This window comes from Lynx canadensis, chromosome B1, assembly GCF_007474595.2.
Source record: "Lynx canadensis isolate LIC74 chromosome B1, mLynCan4.pri.v2, whole genome shotgun sequence".
Classification (NCBI taxonomy): domain Eukaryota; kingdom Metazoa; phylum Chordata; class Mammalia; order Carnivora; family Felidae; genus Lynx; species Lynx canadensis.
Window position 1 is genome coordinate 103,967,730 of NC_044306.2, and position 22,593 is coordinate 103,990,322.

A 22,593-nucleotide genomic window follows, 5' to 3' on the forward strand; every position below is an offset into this window, starting at 1 on the left:
TGACTCTAAGTAGTCATATCCTCTCAAACTGAGATATGTCACAGACAGAGCCATTGGTGTTTCCCTAAATAAACTTAGCTGGATTTTGTAGATTTCAACAGTAGTTGTGTTACTGGTGGGAGAGTCTGTTGGGTGAATGGAGGTCTTGGTCCTTGGATTCTCCACAAGAAGATTTACATGGGGATCCCTGCCCCTCAAAAAGTCAGAAGGAAAGTAGCAAACACAAAGCAGTTTATTAAAGGGAAAGTACACTCTTAAATCAAAGTGGGTGAGCAGGCAGATTCCCCTGAGGTAGAATGGCCCCTAGGTTGTTTTGGGATTGGATATTATTGGGTCTCTGTGGGCTGGGAGGAGCTGTGAGGTACAGTGGCATGGTCTCTAATGGAGGCTGCTTCTTTTCATTTGGGAGACGCCCCCTACAGGTTGGGAGGAGGAGTTTGAACCTACAAGATTTGTATATGAACCCACAGGCAGCCTTTCTCCATGGGGGTGGGGAGGCTGTACCTGCAATGCAAAGGCATTATAATGAGTCTAGGGGTTACCCAGCGGCGGAGGTGAAGGGAAGAACTTATGCTCTGCACCTGTGGCTCTTGATTTGCCAGTTCCAAGGTTTTGGAAGCCACAAGGTGAGACTGTTGTGCCTCCGGGCATTTAACGTGTTGCTTATTTTTCACCATCCTTGCCTCCAGCTCAGGTCTGTACCATTCCCCTTCTTGGATTTGGGACTCTGCCTCTGGGTGTTCCTTCCACTGCTCCTGTCCAGCTTCTACCTAACAGATGTAGGTTTTTAATTTTGGTCTTGAGAAAAATATTTTTTTCAAGCATCTAATGGTATTGCCACTTGTTCTGCTTAATTTAGCTGTTTGTCAATATAGTTTTGTTACTGTAGCTAGGGAGGAACCTGGCAAGGAGAATTTATACCCAAGTATTTAAAATTATTTGCCCTGTTTAAAGAAAGGTGGGTTGTTGTCCTCTTTGAGGAGAGGTGTAGAAGGTCCTTTCTATCTATCCTAGCAGTGTTTCTGGACATTTCTGATGTTACCTGTTGGGCAGTGAGGGTTCTGGGTTGAGGGTAGGAACGTAGTACAATTTTTAAGTGCCTGCCAAAAGAGATCTTCTCAGCATGAGTTTATTTAGTGGGAAGTTACAGATTCCCATAGCTTCACACCTAAACATGAGATATAAATAGTAGGTGTTTATACTCCTAACTTCTTCTTTTAGCCAATTATAATATTGAAAATTAAATTCCTCCTTCTCAGTGAGGTCTGGCATTTCATTAGCAAGATTTTTAAATGATTATTGAGAATCCTTGGGCATTTAAGAAAACAGGAATTGTTTGAGAAGCATGGCAGTGAATGTATATGATAGTAGAAACAGGTAAACTGTATTTTTTCTGGACAATATTTGCTGAAATCTTGAAATATTGGTTTTTTCAGTGCATGTAGCAGATATTTATATATGATAGTTTTTATGGGTAACTTGACCTCTGTAGATGGCTTCCTGGTCGCATGTTAGTATATGATTGGGCCAGTGCAGTCTGTCTGATCTCAGTACCCATTATTTTCTCAGTTGCTCCTTCTGTTCTAGTCCCATGGCCTTTTTGCTGTTCTTTGAACAAACCTAATTTGTCTTTAACCCAGGGCCTTTCTATTTGCCTTTTATTTGCTGTTCCTTCTGTCTGGGAGCACTCTTTGGTTCTTCACTGGCTCATGCCTTCCTTCTTCTTCCTCTTTTTTTTTTTTAAGTTTATTTATTTTGAGAGAGAGAGAGAGTGAGAGAGAGCAAGTGAGCATGTGCACATGTGCATGAGCCGGGGAAGGGCAGAGAGAGAGAGAATCCCAAGTGAGCTCTGTGCTGTCAGTGCAGAACATGACACGGGGCTTGAACCATGAGCTCATGACCTAAGCCAAAATCAAGAGTCAGATGCTTAACCGACTGAGCCACCCAGGTGCCCCTGGCGCCTTCCTTCCTTAGAGCTCTTTTCAGATCACCTTGTCAGAGAGGCTATGCCTGACCATGTCATCTGAGACTGTTCATCTCCCCTCACTCTGCTTCCTGCTACTCTTCTTTAGTTGTACTCACAGGACTTATCTTTACCTGAGGTTATATTCTATACTTGTTTGTTCTGAAGTGCTGCGATGCCAGGCCTCATCTATCCTGTTCACTAAAAGGTTCCCAGTGCCTTAAGCTGTACCAGGCACATGGTAAGAACTCAATAAATTATGTTGAGTGAATGCATGATTGTCCAAATATACCATGAAAATACATATCTTATTAGGCTGGTTGTGCTTTATTTTATTAAATAAGATTTTGGAAATGTAGAATATGTTTATCCCCACCCCAAGTCTGCAAAGGTGAATTTGCATTCTTACATTTGTGTTACTTGGCGTTAGGGATCTGAAGTGCTAATCACTCATTCCTTCTTTCTTCTCCCCTGGATTCCAATTGAATATAGACACACAGTGAGTTGGATAGAGATTGATATATGTATTATTAAACTGAGCAGTGCCTGATAATCTACAATGCAGGGGCTTTGGAGAAGCTTGGTTTAAAGCAACTTGGGTTCAAGAATGTCCAATAGATTACACACTTCTTTGGCAGTTACCTTCCTCCCTCCAACTGAGTGTTGAGTGGTTCTGACCAGAAGGGCTTATGGCATGAAACACAAAGCAGAGGGCCCACTGTCCTCAGCAAGCCATCAGCAGTCTGTGAAAAGACAAAATGGGGCACTTGGGTGGCTCAGTTGGTTAAGCGTCCAATTCTTGATTTTGACTTGGGCATGCTCCCAGGGCCATGGGATTGAGACCCGCGTTGGGCTCTGTACTGAATGCGGAGCCTGCTTAAGATTCTCTCTCTTTCTCCCTCTGGCCTTCTCCCCCACTCATGCGCTCTCTTTCTCTCTAAAATAATTTTTTAAAAAAAGACAGAATGGAACTTGTTTTATTCACCTACTAGTTAAAAATGTGAAAATGTGGCTCAATGGATGTTAGATTCTACTGGTTACATTAGCAAGTCCTCCTCATATGGAAATGATTCAGTAAACAGGTGGAGAGACAAATTGAAAGGATTGCTCCAGCTCCACCCCCTCAACTGGGAACCAAGCAGTATCACCCTCTTCAGTGGAAAAAAGGGGACGGGTTGCAATTATGGTTATCCCCTGAGTAATTGCAGTTGCAACACATATATTGAAATATACCTACAAACAAATAATTTTAACCAGAAAAGAGCTATCAACACAGGATGTTTCTGAGAGTTGCTTGCAGTTGTGAGTCATCTAGACATCTGCCAGATAAAATATTAGGCTCTATTTGTATGTGTGTTTAAGGGAAAGAATGGATGTTAATCCAGCATCTATTCAACACCTGTCAATAAGAAAGGTATATACTTATGAAATAATATCATATCCTACCCTTGATATGTTTAGTATGACTAATACTGACTTCAAGTGCAAACTCAGGAGCTTTTTATATTTCAGGTTCGTGGGAGTAAGGGAGAAGTTCTATACATTTTGGATGCTACCAATCCACGACACTCCAACTGGCTTCGCTTTGTTCATGAGGCACCATCTCAGGAGCAGAAGAACTTGGCTGCCATTCAAGTGAGCTTATTTGCTTCTTATTTGTACTATGTATGCTCTGTGAGGGGAATGAACTAATTTCTAACTGCACTCCCTGTTTTAGATTTATTTCCCAATGACTTGCTTCAAATAACAGTAACTATCTCATAAAGCAGAGAAATCTCATCTAGTCAGCATATGCAGGAAAGGGCAAGTCTAGTTGTAAATTGACACCAGATCACTCACTTTATGGGAATTCTTGAGGGAACAAATTACATGGTCTGATATTGTCCTTGGCAGATCTTGTTTTCAAGTACTTTTAATTCATTCAGTGGATATTGATAGTTTCCTTAGTTTGTTGGTTGTTTGGCTCATAGTAGGATATTCTGTGTTATTATTTGGGAAAAGCTTCATGGAGAAAATTTACTTGGGTATATCCCCATGATTGGACTTTGAGCTTCTTAAGTGAGGATAGTGTATTACTCAGAATTTTCCAGAGAAATAGAACCAATAGGGTCTCTATGTCTATGTCTATGTCTATGTGTATGTGTGTGTGTGTACACACACACACATATATATATTAGAGAGAGACGGTGGGGGGTAGAGAGACAGAGACAGAGACACAGAGAGAGATTTATTATAAGGTATTGGCTCGTATGATTATGGAGGCTGGCAAATCCAAAATCTGCAGAGCTCAAAATCCCACTTTGAGTCTAGAGGCCATAGAACAAGGAAGCTGCTATAGAATTTGAATTTGAGAACCATCAGGCTGCCATAGAATCAAGAAGAACCAGTGTCCCACTTCACATGCCGTTAGGCTGGAAGAGCAGATATTACAGTGTGAAGGTCATAAAGCAGGAGAATTCTCTTATTTGGGGGAGGATCACCTTGTAGTTCAATTCAGGCCTTCAACTGACTGGATCAGGCTTACCCACATGTGGAGGGCAATTTGCTTCACTCAAGTCCATTTATTTAAATGTTAATTTCATGCCAAAACATCCTCACAGAAACACCCTGAATGATGTTTAAACAACTATTTGGGAATCCTGTGGCTCAGTTAACAAAATTAACCATCCCAAGTGGGAACCGTATTTTATTGAATTCTGTCTGTATCCCTGTATCCTAGTATAGTGCTGCATGTAATGTTAGGCTCTGATACAAACTATGAGTTGAACTTAGGTGATTCCACAGTAGAAACTCGGCCAAGAAGAGAAAAAGTTAAGGCAATAAGTTCTTAGAGGAGTTCTCTAATTAAAACTCACTGATTGGATGATTAACAGAACAAAAAAACATTACATTCTATTGGGGAATTGACTCATTTCATGGGAAAACCCAACTCATGGATCCTAAACTACAGAAGAAGCAGCAAAACAATGGTTAGCAGAAGTAAGAGAAGGGAAAATAATAAGGGAACTAGTATTTCTTTAAGTATTTACCATGTGTGCTGTTCTAGAAGCTTCATATACATCATGTATTTATTCATAAGAACTGTGAAAGTTTAATAATTTGCTGAGGGTTATCTAATTTCACTCAATTCTGAGTGTAATACCATTGGTCACAAGAGGGAAAATACATAGAATTAGGTTTTAAAGTAACCAGAAAGATAGTCATCTAGACTATTCCACTTCCTGGAATTTTTAGCTAACCAAATCTTTTCAGTACACATAAGTATTAGATATAACCAATGTGATTACTGTCTTTTTTTTTTTTTTTGTATGGATCAGTGAGAGATGCCTCTTACCGATAGGCTAGGGTGGGATGAAAAATAAGATCCTCCAGCAGTTAGAGATATTCAAGCCACTTTTTAGATTATTCATGACATACTTTTGATTCAACAACAGATTTAAACTGATCTCTTTAAATGTGTAGACATTAAGTTATTTCAAGTATTTTGTTTTATTTTTTGTGGTTTCTGGAGGCAGTCATCTCATAGCAGCTTTGGTTACCTCACAATTTTCATTTCCAGACTCAGTTTAAGTGCTTCCTTGTGAATGTTACCAATATCAAAAAGCCCATGAAATTTACTTTAGGCAAAACCATTGTTTTGTTTTCTTTATTATTGTGTTTTAGATAGTATTATTGTATTTATCTATCTATCTATCTATCTATCTATCTATCTATCTATTTATTTTAAGTTTATTTCTTTATTTTGAGAGAGAGTGGGGGAGGGGCAGAGAGAGAGGGAGAGAGAGAATCCCAAGCAGGCTCCACACTGTCAGCACAGTGCCTGACGTGGGGGTTCAATGTCACAAACCATGGGATAGGGCCTGAACTAAAATCAAGAGTCAGATGCTTCACCAAAAGAGCCACCCAGGTGCCCCGAGGAGGCTATTCTATTTAAAATAGATTCTTTCCTCCTTATGCTTAAATAATGATTTTAACCTTTGCTCAGATGACACCTTTTGTTTGAGAAATTTCTTCCTATTGGCTGTTATTTCTGTAGCATCAGTAGCTCTCTCCATTTGCCTGAGTTTCCAGGGTGTGCTCAGTTTTGAGTTTTGTCTCAGACTCCCTCAGATAATCCTTGTTTAAGTATTTCCTCTAACTGTACATTTTGCTTGTAATGATCCCTTTAGGTAATGGAGTACTATGTCAGTATTTGCTCTCTATGCCCTATTTATTTATTTCATTACATGGTGGCCACCTGCATATCTGTCTTTCTTAGTAACCGTGGTTGCTTGGACTTACAAAATTTTCATGTTCATTCTGTACATTCATTGTACAGCTTTTTTCTCTATATTAACCATCTTTCTTTACTTGAAAGACAATAGGAATCCACAAAACATTATTGTTGCAACTTTGATACTCTAAGAAATTATTATTTGGTTGAAGAGGAGGTGAAGTGGGGGTAGGATTAGAATAGGATTCATAGGGGCGCCTGGGTGGCGCAGTCGGTTAAGCGTCCGACTTCAGCCAGGTCACGATCTCGCGGTCCGGGAGTTCGAGCCCCGCGTCAGGCTCTGGGCTGATGGCTCGGAGCCTGGAGCCTGTTTCCGATTCTGTGTCTCCCTCTCTCTCTGCCCCTCCCCCGTTCATGGTCTGTCTCTCTCTGTCCCAAAAATAAATAAACGTTGGAAAAAAAAAAAATTAAAAAAAAAAAAAAGAATAGGATTCATTAACTAGAGGCTCTGTGAAGTTTCATACTTGAATTTAATTAGAATCTGTTCAGAGGCCACTGTGAGTATCTTTGGGTGCACAAGTGATGACAGGGCCTTTTAATTCCTTTTAATGTTGTTTGGGCCTTTACTTAGATGGGGGTTTAGTGCACTGTTACCATGTTTCTTGCCATGGAGCACAGTATGGATCTTTGTTAGCTCCCTTGATGGAACCTCTTTTTCACTTGAACAGTAGCTGGAGTAGCAGATTGTTCAGGGTTCAAAATCACATCTGAGCTGGGGGCAGAGGACATAATGCTTGGGTCACAAGGCTGACAGTGATGTCAGCCTTCTAATTCGTTGGGATAATCTCCTGAGGGTTGCATTCCAGAAACATTGAGTTGGTAGGAGAAGATCATAATGTTTCCTGCATAACATTATGAATCACTTACATTCCAAATTGTATCTGAAATTTGGGGTATTCAGGAAATTTTTTATTTGAGCTGTATGTCCCAGGAGTGGAGTAAATGAGAAACATTTGTGGCTATGTGGCTTGCTTGGTGGAAAACGTCAATACTTGGTCCAATTTTTTTGGACTAGGGATTAAGAATTTGAGGTCTGTTTTGGCAGTGGATTGAAACTCCTTTTTGGAGACTTAGTTTACTTGTAGTTTTGCAATTTATTTGATTTTGGAAAATTTGCTTTGGAAATGATTTAAATATATGAATTATTGAAGGATCTCTTCAGCAAAAAATTCTTCCCACATGCACACATTTTAGAATAATTAGTTGAACTGTATGTCCAGACTTATGAAAAATATTTCCAACTGAACCAGACAATTCAAAGTGTGAAAGATGTGACTTAAAATGAACCAAAAGAATTCTTAGGCTCCATAAAAAAATGGGTGATTCTTATTAAGTACTAATTTTGTTACCCCAAAGGAAAAAATGTACTATTTGAAAAAAAAGATTTGACCTACTCAGTGTTTTGCAGGCTTTAAACATTTTCTGATCTTTTCATAGAAAACTATTTAAGTACAGGATTATGCATTTAAAGTTGAGACTTTGAATTCTTGGGACATTTCAGAGAGAGTGCTACATCTCATGTTCTTAAGGACATATTTCCAGGCATCGCTTCCCTGGGACTTTTTGCAATATATTATCAACATAAATGAAAAGGTGTCTTGGTGTTATAGAGAAAAAGGAGCATATGGAAAAACGTTTGGGTTTTGATATACCTCATAAGGGATGTCACATTGTGGAGATGGTCTAAATAAGTTGAGAGAGCACTAGGTATTGAGCCAAACTTGTGACGTCAACACAGGCGGGTCCCAATTCTGATGTCAGTTTAGTTGTCCCATTACCAGGAGAGCTATTTTATTACATGTTCTTTTCTGTCCTTCCTCTGCCTTGTGTGAGGATGGACAGACACTCTTACTTTATCCTGGAGTCTTCTGGTGACACATGATATTTCAAAATGGCAGAGCTGGGGGATCAAATGTAGATTTCCTAAGAGTGAAGCAACTAGAATATTTTTAAAGCATGGATAAGACTTTATCCATTGTCATCCAGACACTTATCAAATAGTGTTGATGTAGCATTCATATAGCAGGTACCATTATAGCAACCAAGCAACCAAAAAATAAAAAAAAAAAAAATCAAAAAGATTTTTCATTTCTACACCAAATTAGTTTTCTCTAATTTAGTTTCTTCTCTATTTCTGTTTCTTCTTATCAGATTTATATAAGTGGCATTTTTATAATATTTTCTAGAATCTGTTACAGAATATTAAGGTACAACTGTCTAATGATTTTCTTCAGTAATACCATAAAAATATCAGTTAAATAATATGCAAATCTTTTAAGAGATTATCTTACAGCAAAGTACATATTTGCCTTTCATGAGGTAAAAGTTTAAATAAAGTACAATTACAAGTACAATTACAAGCAGTTGGTCCTCTGAAGTTTTAAATTCTAGCTCTGCTGTGGCCACATATTCCTGTAGGGAGCAGAGGAATTATTATATTGTTTGTCAATTTATTATTCTAAGTCAGAGTATAATTTATTGACAAGTCAAATGAGTATTTATAGAAATATCCTTAAGTGATGCATAGCGATAACCTTGAAATATATGTTAATCCTTAGTAATGATGATGAAGATGGCAGCTAACACTTATTGAACACTTACTATGTGCCAGTAAGTGCTTCTGTGTATTATAACCCTGATCCTTACCCTGACCCTATGAGGAAGGTGCTGTAATTGTCACCAACCTTTGTAAGCTGAGGATGCTGATACACAGACTCTAAGTAACTTGCCTGAGACCACACAGCCAAGAAGTACTGGCTAGGAATTGAACCCAGGTGACCTGTCTTCTCTTCCCACCCTCTGAACCTCTGTGCTCTAAAACCTTAGAGTTGAGATAATTTATAAAGGAGTAAATTCAGATTTTGAGAACGTTCCATGTTTCTGAACTTGCTACCTAGGTATTTTGAAACTGCTGAACATTTGCAAAATTGTTTGTTTATTTATATAAAGTTTTTATTTAAATTCTAGTTCCATTTATGGTAAAAATGGTTTCAGGTATAGAATTTAGTGATTAGTCACTTACATATAACACCCAGTGCTCATCACAACCAGTGCCGTCCCCAATACCCATCACTTATTTAGCCCATCCCCCCACCTAACACCTTGCAGCAGCCCTGTTTGTTTTGTGTAGCTAAGAGTCTCTTATGGTTTGCTTTTCTTTTTTTCTCCCTTCCCTATGTTCAGTTTAAAAATATAGATATTTTAAAGTTATTTACATCATGTATTCCTTTATCTTTTTTAAGTTCTCAAGCTATCCTGAATTCAAGCATTGCACCTTCTTTTCCTTTACATAAAGGTCATGCTTAGGTAATATCTGTCCTTGTCTCTTCTCTCCTTTGGTTCCTTTCTCCCCAGCTGCTAGCTAATGTGTTAAAAGTGTGTTACAGTTAACATTTAAATCTCTTGATATTAATAATAGTAAAATTCTAGGATCTGAGCATGGCAGGTTGAGTATAGGGGAAAATTTTGAGTAGGTGGGACTTCCTGGGCTTTTGAAGCAAGACACCATACAGGTAATTTCTTCTACTATCTCCATTGAAGACTACTCCCGCTTGCCAGTGTCCATGTCTCATCCAGCAACAAAACAGACCGTTGTGGCACCTTTGACTATGAGCTATTCTGTGAATCACTTTTATTAGAGAATTTCTTTTGAATAATTTTTCAGAATGATTTTCATCTATCTTGTCTTATCTGTATCTGTTTGTGATTGTATTAGTTATCTATTGTTATGTAACAAATTTGCCTCAGATTTAACAGTTTGAAACAAAGAACATTCATTACTTCATACATGTTCTGAGGATCAGGAATTTAGGAGCAACTTAACTTGGGTGGTCCTGGAGTTCTAGCTCAAGGACTGCCATGAAGTTGTGATCAAGCATTAATTATCTGGGTCTGTTTGATCTCCAAAGACTTGATTAGGGGTGGGGATTCTACTTCCAGGATCACTCACATGGCTTCTTTACCATGTAAACATTCCCGGGGGTTCCTTATGACATGAAAGTTTGCTTCTCTGAGAGTGATGCGAGAATGAGAGAGAGAGAGAGAGAGAAGGAGAGAGGTGGGGGGGAGGGGGAGAGACAAGCAATCTTTTATAACCAAGGTTTGGGAATGACATACTGTACCATTATTGCTGTGGAATGCTACTAGTCACATAGACACAGACCAACCCTGGTATAGTGGAGGAGGGGACTACACAAGGGTAGTGAATTCCAGGAGGTGGGGCATCATTGGGGGCCATCTTTAAGGCTGGCTCTGGCAATGGTCAATGAGGAAAATTTGCTTTAGAGCACAACAGGGAAAGGTTAAAGTTCGTGGACAAAACAAGGACTTGATACAGACTCAGAGGAATGCAGAACCAGCCCAGTTTGGATATTATTAAGAAAGGCAATTTAAGCAGTAGATTCCTGGCTCTGACCCTTGCTGGCTGAGCAGTTCACTTAATGCATTCATTCACCTGATAGCTCTTGAGGATCTGCTGTGTGCCAGGGCCTGTCCAGAACGCTGGAGATATTGTAGTTAAAAAGACGAGCTAGTTACTGTCTCCATAGTGGTCAAAATAATCTTTGAACTCTTCCTTTTTGTGAATTAATGATAACAATACCACCTCATTGGATTTTGTGAAGATTAAATTAAACAAGGGTAACATATGCCAAACACCTGGCCCCTATGTGTGCCAGTATAAGTTAGCAACTATTTTCATGATCACAGCTCTGCCAGGTTTATAGTTTTTGTCTTTATCGTTTTGTTTCTATAGAAAACAGAGCAAAATCTACTTCATTTCTTCTAACATCTTCTCGAGGTAGCAAGTATAAATTCCAAGCATGTAGAAGACTCTTTAGTAAGTAAGTATTCACCACTCAGGGAACAACCTGCTATGTGGAATGACTAAATCCTAGCGGGCCTGCTCTCAACTATGCAGCGGCAGCCTGCTTGCCTGCTCCTGAGTGTCCTGGTTGCTGGATGCACAGGGAAGCATGCGTCTGCCCAGGCCACTTGCTTGCTGTGACTCTGTATTGGCTGTAGCTGTGTGGCTTGTCTTCCCTTTGGAAAGATAACTAGGACTTTGTAAATGTGAGAAATGTCCTGTGGGGAAGGTGCCCTGTTGTACTGTGCAGAGACCTTTATCAGATACAGTGATTTGGACAACCTTTAGAGATAGGTTGAAGATCATTTTGATTGTGCTAAGACACTTTTCAGCTTTTTAAAAGAAGCAGGTTTTGTGCAGGCCGATTGTCTCTTAGCACATCGACATTCTGCCTGCTTTCAGGTATCTTTCAGAATGGGGAATGCTGGATGTTCGTAGGTATTGTCTCTAGAAATCATTTAAAAGGCTCCTGTGCTTTCGTAATTTGTAACCCAGCAAGGTCCACCTCTGTGGCATTAACCAAAGGGAAGCTAGAGGGCCAAAGAATGCTTATTTCCTAATTGATTTGGGGCCTTTGTTAATAGGATTGGTGATAGTGTAACTATGAAGTAGAACTTAAAATAGGAATTCTGTGAAATTATTCTTCTGGGAGGAAAAGCGTTGAGTCTTATATTTAAAACTTAATTTAAATTTATTACTAATTTAAAAGTAAATTCTATTTAATTTAATTTAATCTAGAATTTTTAAAATTTAAAAGCAAATTATTTAATTTAAAAATTTCCCAATACCTCCAGAATAGAAATCCAAACTGCCTAATATGTCCGTGGGCTCACTTGGAGAAATCATTTACTTATACATGTGTTTCTGTCACTGGACTGAGATTGTCAAGAACAGTCTGTATTGGTTATGTTTGTTTTCCCGCTGCCCACGTGGCCTGGATGTATCTAGTCGGGCTCAGCGAGCGCTCAGTGACCTGGCCTCACTGCTCCTTCCACTGCTTTTTCTTTCCTGATGTATACCTAGTTGGTTGTGCCTTGTCAGTTTGGAAGAAAGCTTATGTCTGTTTCCTTTGAAATAACAGAAAGCAAATGCTTCCACTTGAACTCTGGTCTGCTGTTTATGTGTATGTGAGTATTTGGTCTGGCAAGGTGTTACATTTTTACTCTGTGAGTGCTGAGTATGTACTGGTATGTGTGCATACATTTCAGTCTACTGTGTGAGTATTTTATCTCTTAGATGACTGTGTGGCCAACAGCACCTTGTTGTTAAGTCAGAGATTTTTTTTTTTTTTTTTTTTTTTACAGATATTACTACAGATAGTCTTAAGTTTAGATACTCCGTTGATTAACAACCCAGCAAGCAGTCCACTCTGGACTAACTCAGAAACCTAGGCTATGGAATAGGGAAGTGACAGAGGTTCGTGGGAAAGATGATATTTGCTGCGAGCTGGTTCTTTGAAATTATACTTAACAAATGTAATATTAGGATTTGAAAATTAATCAGCACTGTATTAAATACACTGGAACTGTGCTTTATAATTACAAGGTTTAAGAAGAGATGTGGTAGAAACTAAAAAGAAGAAAGTTTAAAATATTGTAGTTGCTAAAAAATATAATGTAAAGAAGAGGCATTTGTGTTAGATACAGTGAAGCAAATAACATGAATACCCCATATCAGAGGAGGAAATTAAAATTATGTATATATAATTATATATAATATATTATATGTATATATAATAATATTATTATATGTATTATATGTACATATATGTATATATTATATATTTATATATTATGTATATGTATTATATGTACATATATGTAATATATGTATATATTATATATTATTATATGTATATATATTATATTATTATATATACATATATATTTAAGTGTTAAATCTAAAATATAGACAACAAAAATATACTACTTGTTTTCAAGCAAGATTTTTTTGGGTATAAACATAAAGAGTAAAATGGCTTTATTTTTGTTTTTTTAAAACTGGAGATACATTTTATGATGAGTTTTAGATTATTTTTTAATGACTGATATTAAATACAGTAGTCAGTAAACTGCAGAGTGAAGTTAATTTAATGCATATAACACAAACACTAGAATTAGCCACATTTAGTTATGAAGGGAAGTTGGGTTTTCTAGGGAAATTTTTATTTAAAGACATGTGCTCCATTCAGTGCATGTGTGGGTTCTCATAAAAGGTTCAGCTACTACTTAGCAATACAAAGTAAAATGTGAAGTTCTACATTATATCACTGAATTAATAAAATATTCAAAAGAAAGTATAAAATTTATGTTATAATTTATATGTCTTTCAATTAATGTAACCTGCAATAAAGTTATACTGTATCCAGGTAAGTATATTAAATTCTGAGAATTTGAGAAAACTGGCTCACAAAACCTTAGGAAAAATGTTTCTTAGAATCTAATCTAATCATCCTTAATTGTGTCTTAGTCCTCTTTAAAAATCTCACATGATTCAAAAAAGACATCTTGGGGAAAGGAAAAAGGAAGATTAGTTACTGAGTTGTAGACTATTATTTGTGCTGCTTTATTGCATCAAGAAGGTAGGTACAGAGTTGAATGGGAGGGGAATTCTAAGATTTGAATTGTGACATTCCCTTTTACTTGGAGTATGTTTAGCAAGAGTCTGGAAAGTAATTAAGTATATCATTATCATGGCTGACTTACGTCAAAACTATACACACTTTTTATTATGCTTAATTAAATGCATAATCAGTTGAATAATGCATCTATTATTTCTTAAGTTGGGACTTAATATACATTTTATTTAAATTCACCTCAGTGGGCAGAGATTAAAGCAATATTTCCTGGTTTCTTGTGGTTAACTAAGTCCTTTGAGATATTGCTGTGCACACTTAATGGTTGTTTACATATCTGTCTATGCTATTAGTCTTTTTTTCCTCTCTTTCGTTCGCTCATTCGTTCTATTAGTTTTCCATACAGGAAAAAGGAACAAGAAGGGGCATGGTCATTCTTGCCAAGAGTTAACCTGACTGTTCTTCTGGCAATAGCATGTAAACCCAGCTAGGCTTTTGAGAGCTTTCCTTCTGTGACTTAATTCAATCCGCCCATTTCTAGACTTTGGAGCGTAGTGTGCTTATAAGTAGCTTTTCTTCCCTTTTCTCATTTTCTTTTCTTTATCAGTTTTAAATGCATATTATTGGGCATTTATATGCTTTTATTAAACTTCTGTAAATATATTCTGCTTTATTTTTTTAATGTTTATTTATTTTGAGAGAGAGAGAAAGAGAGAAAGAGAGAGAGAGAGAGAGAGCCTGAGCATACAAGATGGGGAGGGGCAAAGAGAGGGAGACAGAGAATCCCAAGCAGGCTTCATACTGTCAGCACAGAGCCCAATACAGGGCTTGATCCCATGAACCACGAGATCATAACCTGAGCCGAAGGCAAGAGTCGGATACTTAACCAATTGAGCCACCCAGGTGATCTGATATTCTGCTGTATTTCAATTCATGGTAAGATCGATGCCACATTGTATAGAAAAGTGATATATGATAATCCCTTGAAATACTTTGCACCTTGTTATTCAATAACACGATTTTTAACTCTGTTGAGATCATCTAAAACCCGTAGGAAACCCTATCATAATTTTAACCCTAGAAAATCAGTCACTAAAACTAAAAACAAAACAAGACAAATGAAAACTGATTATCCATAGTTATGAAATGAGATTTCAAATTGTGCCACTTTGGGCCATTATAAAAATTTGTCACATTTTTGTATCAACATTATCTTACTTAATTTTAACAGTCCGCCTCCCCCAAATGGTAGTATTATCCCATTTTGCAGATGAAAAAGCTGAGCCCGAGTTTATAGAGCCTTGGAATAGTGGAGCAGAGCTTCCCATCCCATATCCATATTCTCCCAATCAGAGGGATGATGAGCACCGGAGTCAATTTTTATCTAGAAGAAACAGAGGAATACATGTACATTTAGGAGCAATTCTGAATATATGCTTCAAGTACATTTTTTTGGTCACCATGCTGTATATGATATTTTCAGGACCTATTTATTTTATAACTGAAAGTTGGTACCTGTTGACTAATTTCACCCATATTACCAATAAATGCATTTTTAGTAAATGAATTGGGGTGATAGTTACAACTGACCTATTGCCAAAGCTAGTGAAATATGTAACTGAGACTTAGAGGAGAAATCACAGATAGAGGTCACTGGGGATTGAGGACACTCTATTTAGAGGTTCAGTGGTTAAGAGAATATAACTAGCCTGTTTTAATGTTTGGAAATACATGAAAATTAAAAGATATTCTAAGAATATATATTCACCGCTTATTTTGGTGAATGTTAACAAAGGTGATATGTATAAAACTTGCACATCCATCAGCTCTGACAGCAAACGTGCACACCTACTTACAAGCCCACTCATTCTCTTTCCTTTCTCCCAGCATAGAGAAGTGTCCCCTCCTCTCTCCTGAGAACAAGTCTTCCACCTGTGTACCTCCTTCTGATGAACACTTCTGACATAGAGTATCCCTTCTCTTCACTCGATACTCACCCTCTCAAACTCAACAGGGTTCTTGTCATTGATTTTAAACACTCACACTTCTCTTTTCAAAATCGTTTCCTCTTGTTTCTACATCCCCTTGCAGCGGGGATCCTCTCTCCTTACTTGAATTGTCTCTATGCTGGGTCTCCGGTTTTCTCACCTCTGGCACACTCCTCAACCCACACTGACCTGGCTTCTGGTGGCTCTCTTTCAGGCCACCAGTGCTCTCTGCATCACTAAAGCATTCCAGGCTTTTTGGACCTCCTTCTGCTAGATCTGCTCAGCAGCATTAGGTGTTGTTGACAAATACCTTCGTCTTGAAGTGCTCTCTTCCTTTGTCTTCTCTGAAACCACCTCCTAGCCACTCATTTTCATTCCTTTTTTTGCAGCTTATACTTTTTTTTTTTTTTACCCAGCTATTGAATATTTGAGTTCCTTCCACTTGTTCTACACATGCATGTTCCCTTTTCCCTTTGCTAGAGTCCTCTGTTTGTGTCCTGTAGATCTAAGCTAAGTCATCACATTGCCAAGAGGCCATCCTTGAACCTCAGATGAGATCAGCTCTCTCCATTATATACTCCATTAGCAGCATGTTCTTCACTGTCCTTGCATTCATCAAGTTGTTTTCCATTTTTTTGGTGGTATCAATGGCTTACTCCTAGTCTCTAAGCTCTTTGAGGGTGGGTACTGTGTCTGTTTTATTTCACTATGTTATACTTCATCTTAGCATAGCTCTTGGCACATACTTGCTTAATTTTTTTTTTCAAATGAATTACTTATCTCTATCAAAAGTGTTTCTTTGTTAAAATGAGAAAAAAAAACAGTAGAATTAAAACTATTCATATTGAAAGCTTACTGCTCTGAAATTATCTGTAGGTTATTCAATGTTCCCTTTTTGTCTAGGTTAATATGTTTTATTTGGCTAGAAGTTATTTCAAATGTACTTTAGTTTTTTTATCAGATAGATTCCATTGTAGTGGTGTAACAAACATCTTACATTTCGAGTTTGATTGTGTTAGTCAGTGTTCTCCAGAGAAGCAGAATCGATAGGATGTGTATGTATATGTGTAGGTACGTGTGTGTAAAGAGACTTTATTAAAATAATTGGCTCATATGATTATGGAGGCTGACAAGTCCCAAGATCTGCAGGGTGAGCCAGCAAACTGGGGACCAGGGGGACCTGATATTCTACTTCTAGCCTGAGTTTGAAGGCCTGAGAACCTGAAGAACTGAGGGTATAGTTTAAGTTTGAAGGTCCTCAGGCTTGAGACACAGGATGTGTTTTATCTCAAGTTCAAAGGCAGGAAACAGCTGTTGTACCAGTATGGAGGAAATCAGGCAGGAGGAATTCTACTCAGTGGAGGGTCAGTCTTGTTCTGTTCTGGCCTTCAACTGATTGGATGAGGCCCACCCATATTGTGGCGAGCAAGCTCTTATAGTCAGCCTATGGACTGACATGTTAATCTTATTTAAAAACACTCTCACAGATACACCCAGAATAATGTTTGACCAGATATCTGGACACCCTGTGGTCCAGTCAAGTTGATATGTAAAATTTACCATCATATTGATCATATGAACAAAATTTCTTATATGTTTCTACTTTTCAGTCTTTTTTTTTTTTTTTTTTTTTTTTTCTGTCTCATTAGTCTGAGGTGGTTGCCTTACAAACACTGCAATTCACAGGGCACGTTTCATCTGTGCCTGACTTCTCAGTCACTCCACGTATTAAAGTGGCTTTGTCAGTCTACTTTTCTACAGTTTTTCTGTAATACCCAGTGTTACAGCTCGGTTTGTTGCTTTCCATAACCTAATCTACCCTTTGCAGCACTGTCAGTTTGCTGATGTTGTGTTCCCTATTTTAAAAAGCCCACTCCCTTTCAATCTTATTATCTTTTTTTTTAAAAAAAATTGTAACATTTATTCACTTCTGAGAGACGAGACAGAGTGTGAGCAGGGGAAGGGCAGAGAGAGAGGGAGACACAGAATCTGAAGCAGGCTCCAGGCTCTGAGTTGTCAGCACAGAGCCTGATGCGGGGCTTGAACCCACAAACTGACATCATGACCTGAGCTGAAGTCAGACGTCCAGCCGACTGAGCCACCAAGGAATCCCTCAATCCTACTATCTTGTCTAAAACTTATCCAGCCTATAGGGTTTGGAGTGAATTTCAAAGGCTGTTGTGAAACCGTCTCTAAAAATTCCATAGCTGCTGCTGTCTGTACAATTGTCTTGGCCCTTGTTGCTCCATTTTGTAATTTAACCGGTTTGTTCTGTTTCCACCAAAAGTATGTAAAGGTCTGCAGAGCAGAAAACGGTATGGGTATTCTTGTGAGTGTGGATGTTCTGCAGTGCCGTGCACATTATATATGGCAATAAATGCATTCAATGGACATTCAGTTTCTCTCATGTGTTTTTGAATTGACTTTTGTTATGTTGAGTGCGGTTCTCTTTCCAGGAAGCACATCTGCTTGTCTAATCTGTTCTCTTATTTCCAGTTGGTTGAAACACTCTCAATTGTTGGCTAACTTTTGAATTCTTAAGAATTTGTTGGGAATGGGAAATTGATTCCCCAACCCTTTTTGTAGCAAATTCCACTTTCCTGAGTGACTCTCTTGCTTTTACAGTCTTATTAATTCAAAAGGAAATGACAATTATTTTTCTCTTACTTAGTTCAATTCAGTGGGTCCTTTGTGGATAGCCTTCAGTGAACAAGGTGTTGAGTCAGGTATTGACATTTACACATAGTTGGATATGACGTAGTGCCTGCCCTCAGGGAACAAGCAATCTTTGGAGAAAGGAAGAGGCAAGGGGAAGGAGATACCTGTGTTTAGCTAATTCTCATGCCATTTAGAATAATGAATATTTTGGGAATGATAGTTTATATATAATTTGAGGATATAATCCCTTTCCTCATGGAGTTTCCAGCCCATTTGGGGGATGCAGCTAAATAAATGCAGATCAGGGTGGTAAATACTTTGATGGGGACAGCATAGACAGGGAGGCATGTGTGGGGAACCTGTTGTTCAGACCTGGTAATATAATAATTTGGTGGGAATTCTTTTTTCCAATGTGATAGGGACCAGTACTTGGTCAAGTAATAGAAAAAGTTTGTTCTAGTAGGGATCATAGAATTGGTATTTCAACCATTTTATTTTAACTTGTTTTATAAATATACATTGATTCTTTATTTTTTGTTTTTATTTTTATTTTTATTTTTTGATTTATGACCACAGCCTTCTTGATACTGAGTATAGGTATTCTCACTAGAGTTTGCTACCATATTTTTTCATAACCACTCCTTATAGTATTCAGTTTTGCTATTTTTAAAGTAATATGAGTAAAGTTTCTTTCCTGCAAAGCAGCCTGAGTGTAGAATCCTTCCAGATTTATGATTCCCCTCATATTTTGTAATTGCTTTGCCTTCTGTAATTTGACAATTTTTTTAGACTCACCTTTGAGTCTTCAAAATGTACAACTGGTTTTCTTTGAAACGGTTGAATATTTTCTTTCTCATATATCTTTGGCTTATGTAATACTGAGGTAAGTTACTAATTAAAACGACTTGTACAAGTGACATTAAACAGGTGTGGGAGCAAGCACAACAGACAGTTGGGACAGAAGCACACAAGTTAAGTGGTGAGGACAGAGGAATGAGGGAAAGCAGAGGGCAGGCTGCTGAGAAGACTTCTCTGGGCATCATTCAGCAGACTTGATGTAGAGTGTCAGGTAAATCTGGGAATGAGTTAAGTGGAGGCCACTTAAAAGAGTTTCTGATGTTAAATAGAGCAGATATGCTGTGAGAACACAGTATTTCCTCTAATTGCTTCTATGTAAAATAGCCGCTCTGTTCTCCATAGCATAATCTTACTCTAAGATTGCTTGGCCCGTCAGTATTGACTTATAACATATCTAAGTAAAATAGCTGAGGTATAGTTTTTTTTGTTTTTTTTTTTTTAATATTTGTTTGTTTGTGAAGAGCCACTGTTTCTTAGGATCACATTATGTGTTTTCTATGTAACAAATTTTTCTTTTTATTCTTCTCATCTTTTCTGTTGACTCGTTTCTCCATGGTGTCAGATTTGTTCTGGAAGATGCCTCAAAGATTACTATCTTTGCTTGAGCCCCTCAGAGAAAGATAGCATATATGTTAGTGATCTGTAATTATTGTATTTTGTTTATGGACTTGGTTTTTTGTCTAATATAGTACTCATTCCTAGGAATCATATCAAACAATCTCCTTGATGTGTGGCTGATTATCAGCTGTGATTAGAAAAGAAATTATTTTATTTACATTTGTTTGAAACTTCCATTTTTTAAATAGGGCTTGACTGATGCACTGTAAACATGAAATTAACTTATTTTGCACCATTCACTCTTTTAAATATACCTGTCATTTTCCGGCTTCACACTATTCTCTTTGATGTTTTCTTCTTACTCACCAAGAAAATAATTTTAAAAGTATTATTTTGCTTAAATCATTGTATCAGTCAACTTTTGCCAAGAAGACTGTCCTATGAGCCTTAAAGTCTTAGTGGTTTATAGCAACAAGGATTTAGTTATTGTCCATGCAGGTATGGGCTACTGGAGACTGTGACTCTTTCCACCATTCGGTTCCACGTGGTGAACCATGGTGTCTAAAGTAACAGCACTGACCAGAGACATGCGTTTTTCTGGCAGAAGGGAAAGAGCAGTGGCCCAAACATGTGACGACTCTTAAAGCTTTCTCTTGGACATGGTTCACTTCTCTTCCAGTCACATTTCATGGGTCAGTACAAGTCACCTTGTCAAACCTGATACAGTACACGCCTCCCACAGATGCCACTCTGAGCCACATCACAGTGGTGCAGCCCCCTCCTCAGAGGGGAGTAAATAAATAGGAATGCAATGTTCTATTATAGTTGTCTCATTTTATTTATTTTTAATAAAGTATTTTTGTATTTTTTAAATGTTTATTTATTTTGAGAGAGAGGGGGGGAGAGAGAGAGAGAGAAAATGTGAGTGGGGGAGGGGCAGAGAAAGAGGGAGAGAGAGACTCCCAAGCAGGCTTCATGTTAGCACAGAGCCCGATGTGGGGCTCAATCTCTTGAACCATGAGATCATGACCTGAGCCTAAATCAAGAGTCAGATGCTTAATCAATGGAGCCACTCAGGTGGCCCAGTTATGTCTCATTTTAAATGTTTTTAGTTTTATTATTAGATCGCTATTAATAGATATGCTTTGTGAATTTCACTATGGAAATGATTATTTTTTTATATTTTTCAGCTTTGTATATTGAGCTCTACAGAAATGATGTTGATACACAGGTTAAGACTGAATCAGGGTTTTTGTAAAGAAGAATTACTTGAGAAGATATTAAATATGGAATTCTTCCTATTTCATTACGTTTTCTTTTCTCCATCTTTACCACTTGTTTCCTACTTCTGTTGATAATTGAATAGGAGTCTCAACTTTTTTTCCTCCACATTGGTATAGTTTCAATTTGTAACCTCAAGCATTTTGAAGATGATTTCCTATCGTGTTGATTAGTCATTAGTTGTCTTGGCTGGATAATCTGAATTTTCACTACTTACTACCTTTTCAATACAATGAATTGTGCCTTTGCCAGTGTCACAATCATGACTTCTTCTTACGTTGTCCACATGTATCCTCCTAAATCACCACTATCTGGATTATGGTAATAGCCTACCACAAAAAGTAAATAAAGGAAAATATCAGTAAACTTTTTACTAATAAGTACTTTTCTTTTGTAGACACGGCCTTTTAATATTCTTTTTATTCTTTTTTTTTTCACTATTCATTATTTGTAAAATGGTGAGCAAGTGTTATGAGTAAAGCTTACACTGTGGGGGATACCTGGTAATTCTTGTTTGCTGCCTTGAGGAAATTATCTTTGGAGAGATAAAATCAACATGTATTAGAATTTTACTGGTCATATGAATTAAATGACAAAAAACAGGAATAAATTGCAAGCGCCCAATAAACCTAAGGCATTATATATGGAGAAAACTCCTGGAACCTAATTCAGTAGATTAGAGAGTTTCATGGAGAAGGATGAAAATGAGGTGTGCCTCAGATGACACTGAGGAGTTGTAGCAAGGAGGCTAGGTGGCATCTTTGCAATTGTACTAACACGGGAATAAATTCAGTATTTTCTGAGAGCAAGTATACCAGTTGGACGGAAGAACAGGAGGCAGCTTCATTTGAAGGACAGTTGAGGATGAGAGGACAAAGTGGGTTCAGATTATGGGAGTCTATTTGATAAGCCTTTGGAGCTGTACTTGAGGATGTGACTGGTTCTGTATGTTGAGAATCCTGAGCTGGGGCTGGAGACTGTGGGAGTTTAGAATTTAGAGTTTAGAATTTGGAGAGCATGATGAGTGTAGTTAGGGTGACCAACTGTCCTAGCTTGCCCCCGACTCTTTCAGTTTGAGCTTTGAAAGCCCCATGTCTTGGGAAACCCAAGTCACAGACAAAGCAGATGGCTTGTCACTTTTAGGTATAGTTCAGATATAGTTTAGTACGTTAACAAGTGAACAGAGTGTGACAACCAGAAATCCAAAGCAGTTCAGAGCTCTGGTAGGCAGGCAGTGGAATTTAATTATATTTTGGCTGAGGGCAGTTTGGCCAAATGGAATTTATCAAAAACAGCAATGTCAAAGCAACGTTATGTGGCAGTTGGGTTGAAATAAATTTTGAAAAAAAGTGAATATTTTAACCACTGGCTTTCAAATTTTGCATAGTTATAATAGTAATGATAATAATAGCTGCTACCATTCATAAATGCTTATCATTTATGCCAGGCACCTTACTAGGTTTTACAAATATTTTCACTTTTATCCTTACAATTAACCTATGACATAGGAATTATTTTCTCCATTTTACAAATGAAGAAACTGGTGGTTCTAGAAATTAAGCTTTTTGCACAGTC

The 22,593-nt window shown here is 37.7% G+C and overlaps 1 protein-coding gene across 1 annotated transcript in view; it reads left to right on the forward strand.

Moving 5' to 3' along the window:
* Positions 1 to 22,593, forward strand: part of PRDM5 (PR/SET domain 5) — a 213,210-nt gene that overhangs the window by 73,316 nt on the left and 117,301 nt on the right. The window contains exon 3 of the mRNA XM_030313149.1: positions 3,476 to 3,598. Within this exon, the coding sequence (XP_030169009.1) occupies positions 3,476 to 3,598 (123 nt within the window). The remainder of the gene's footprint in view (positions 1 to 3,475; positions 3,599 to 22,593) is intronic.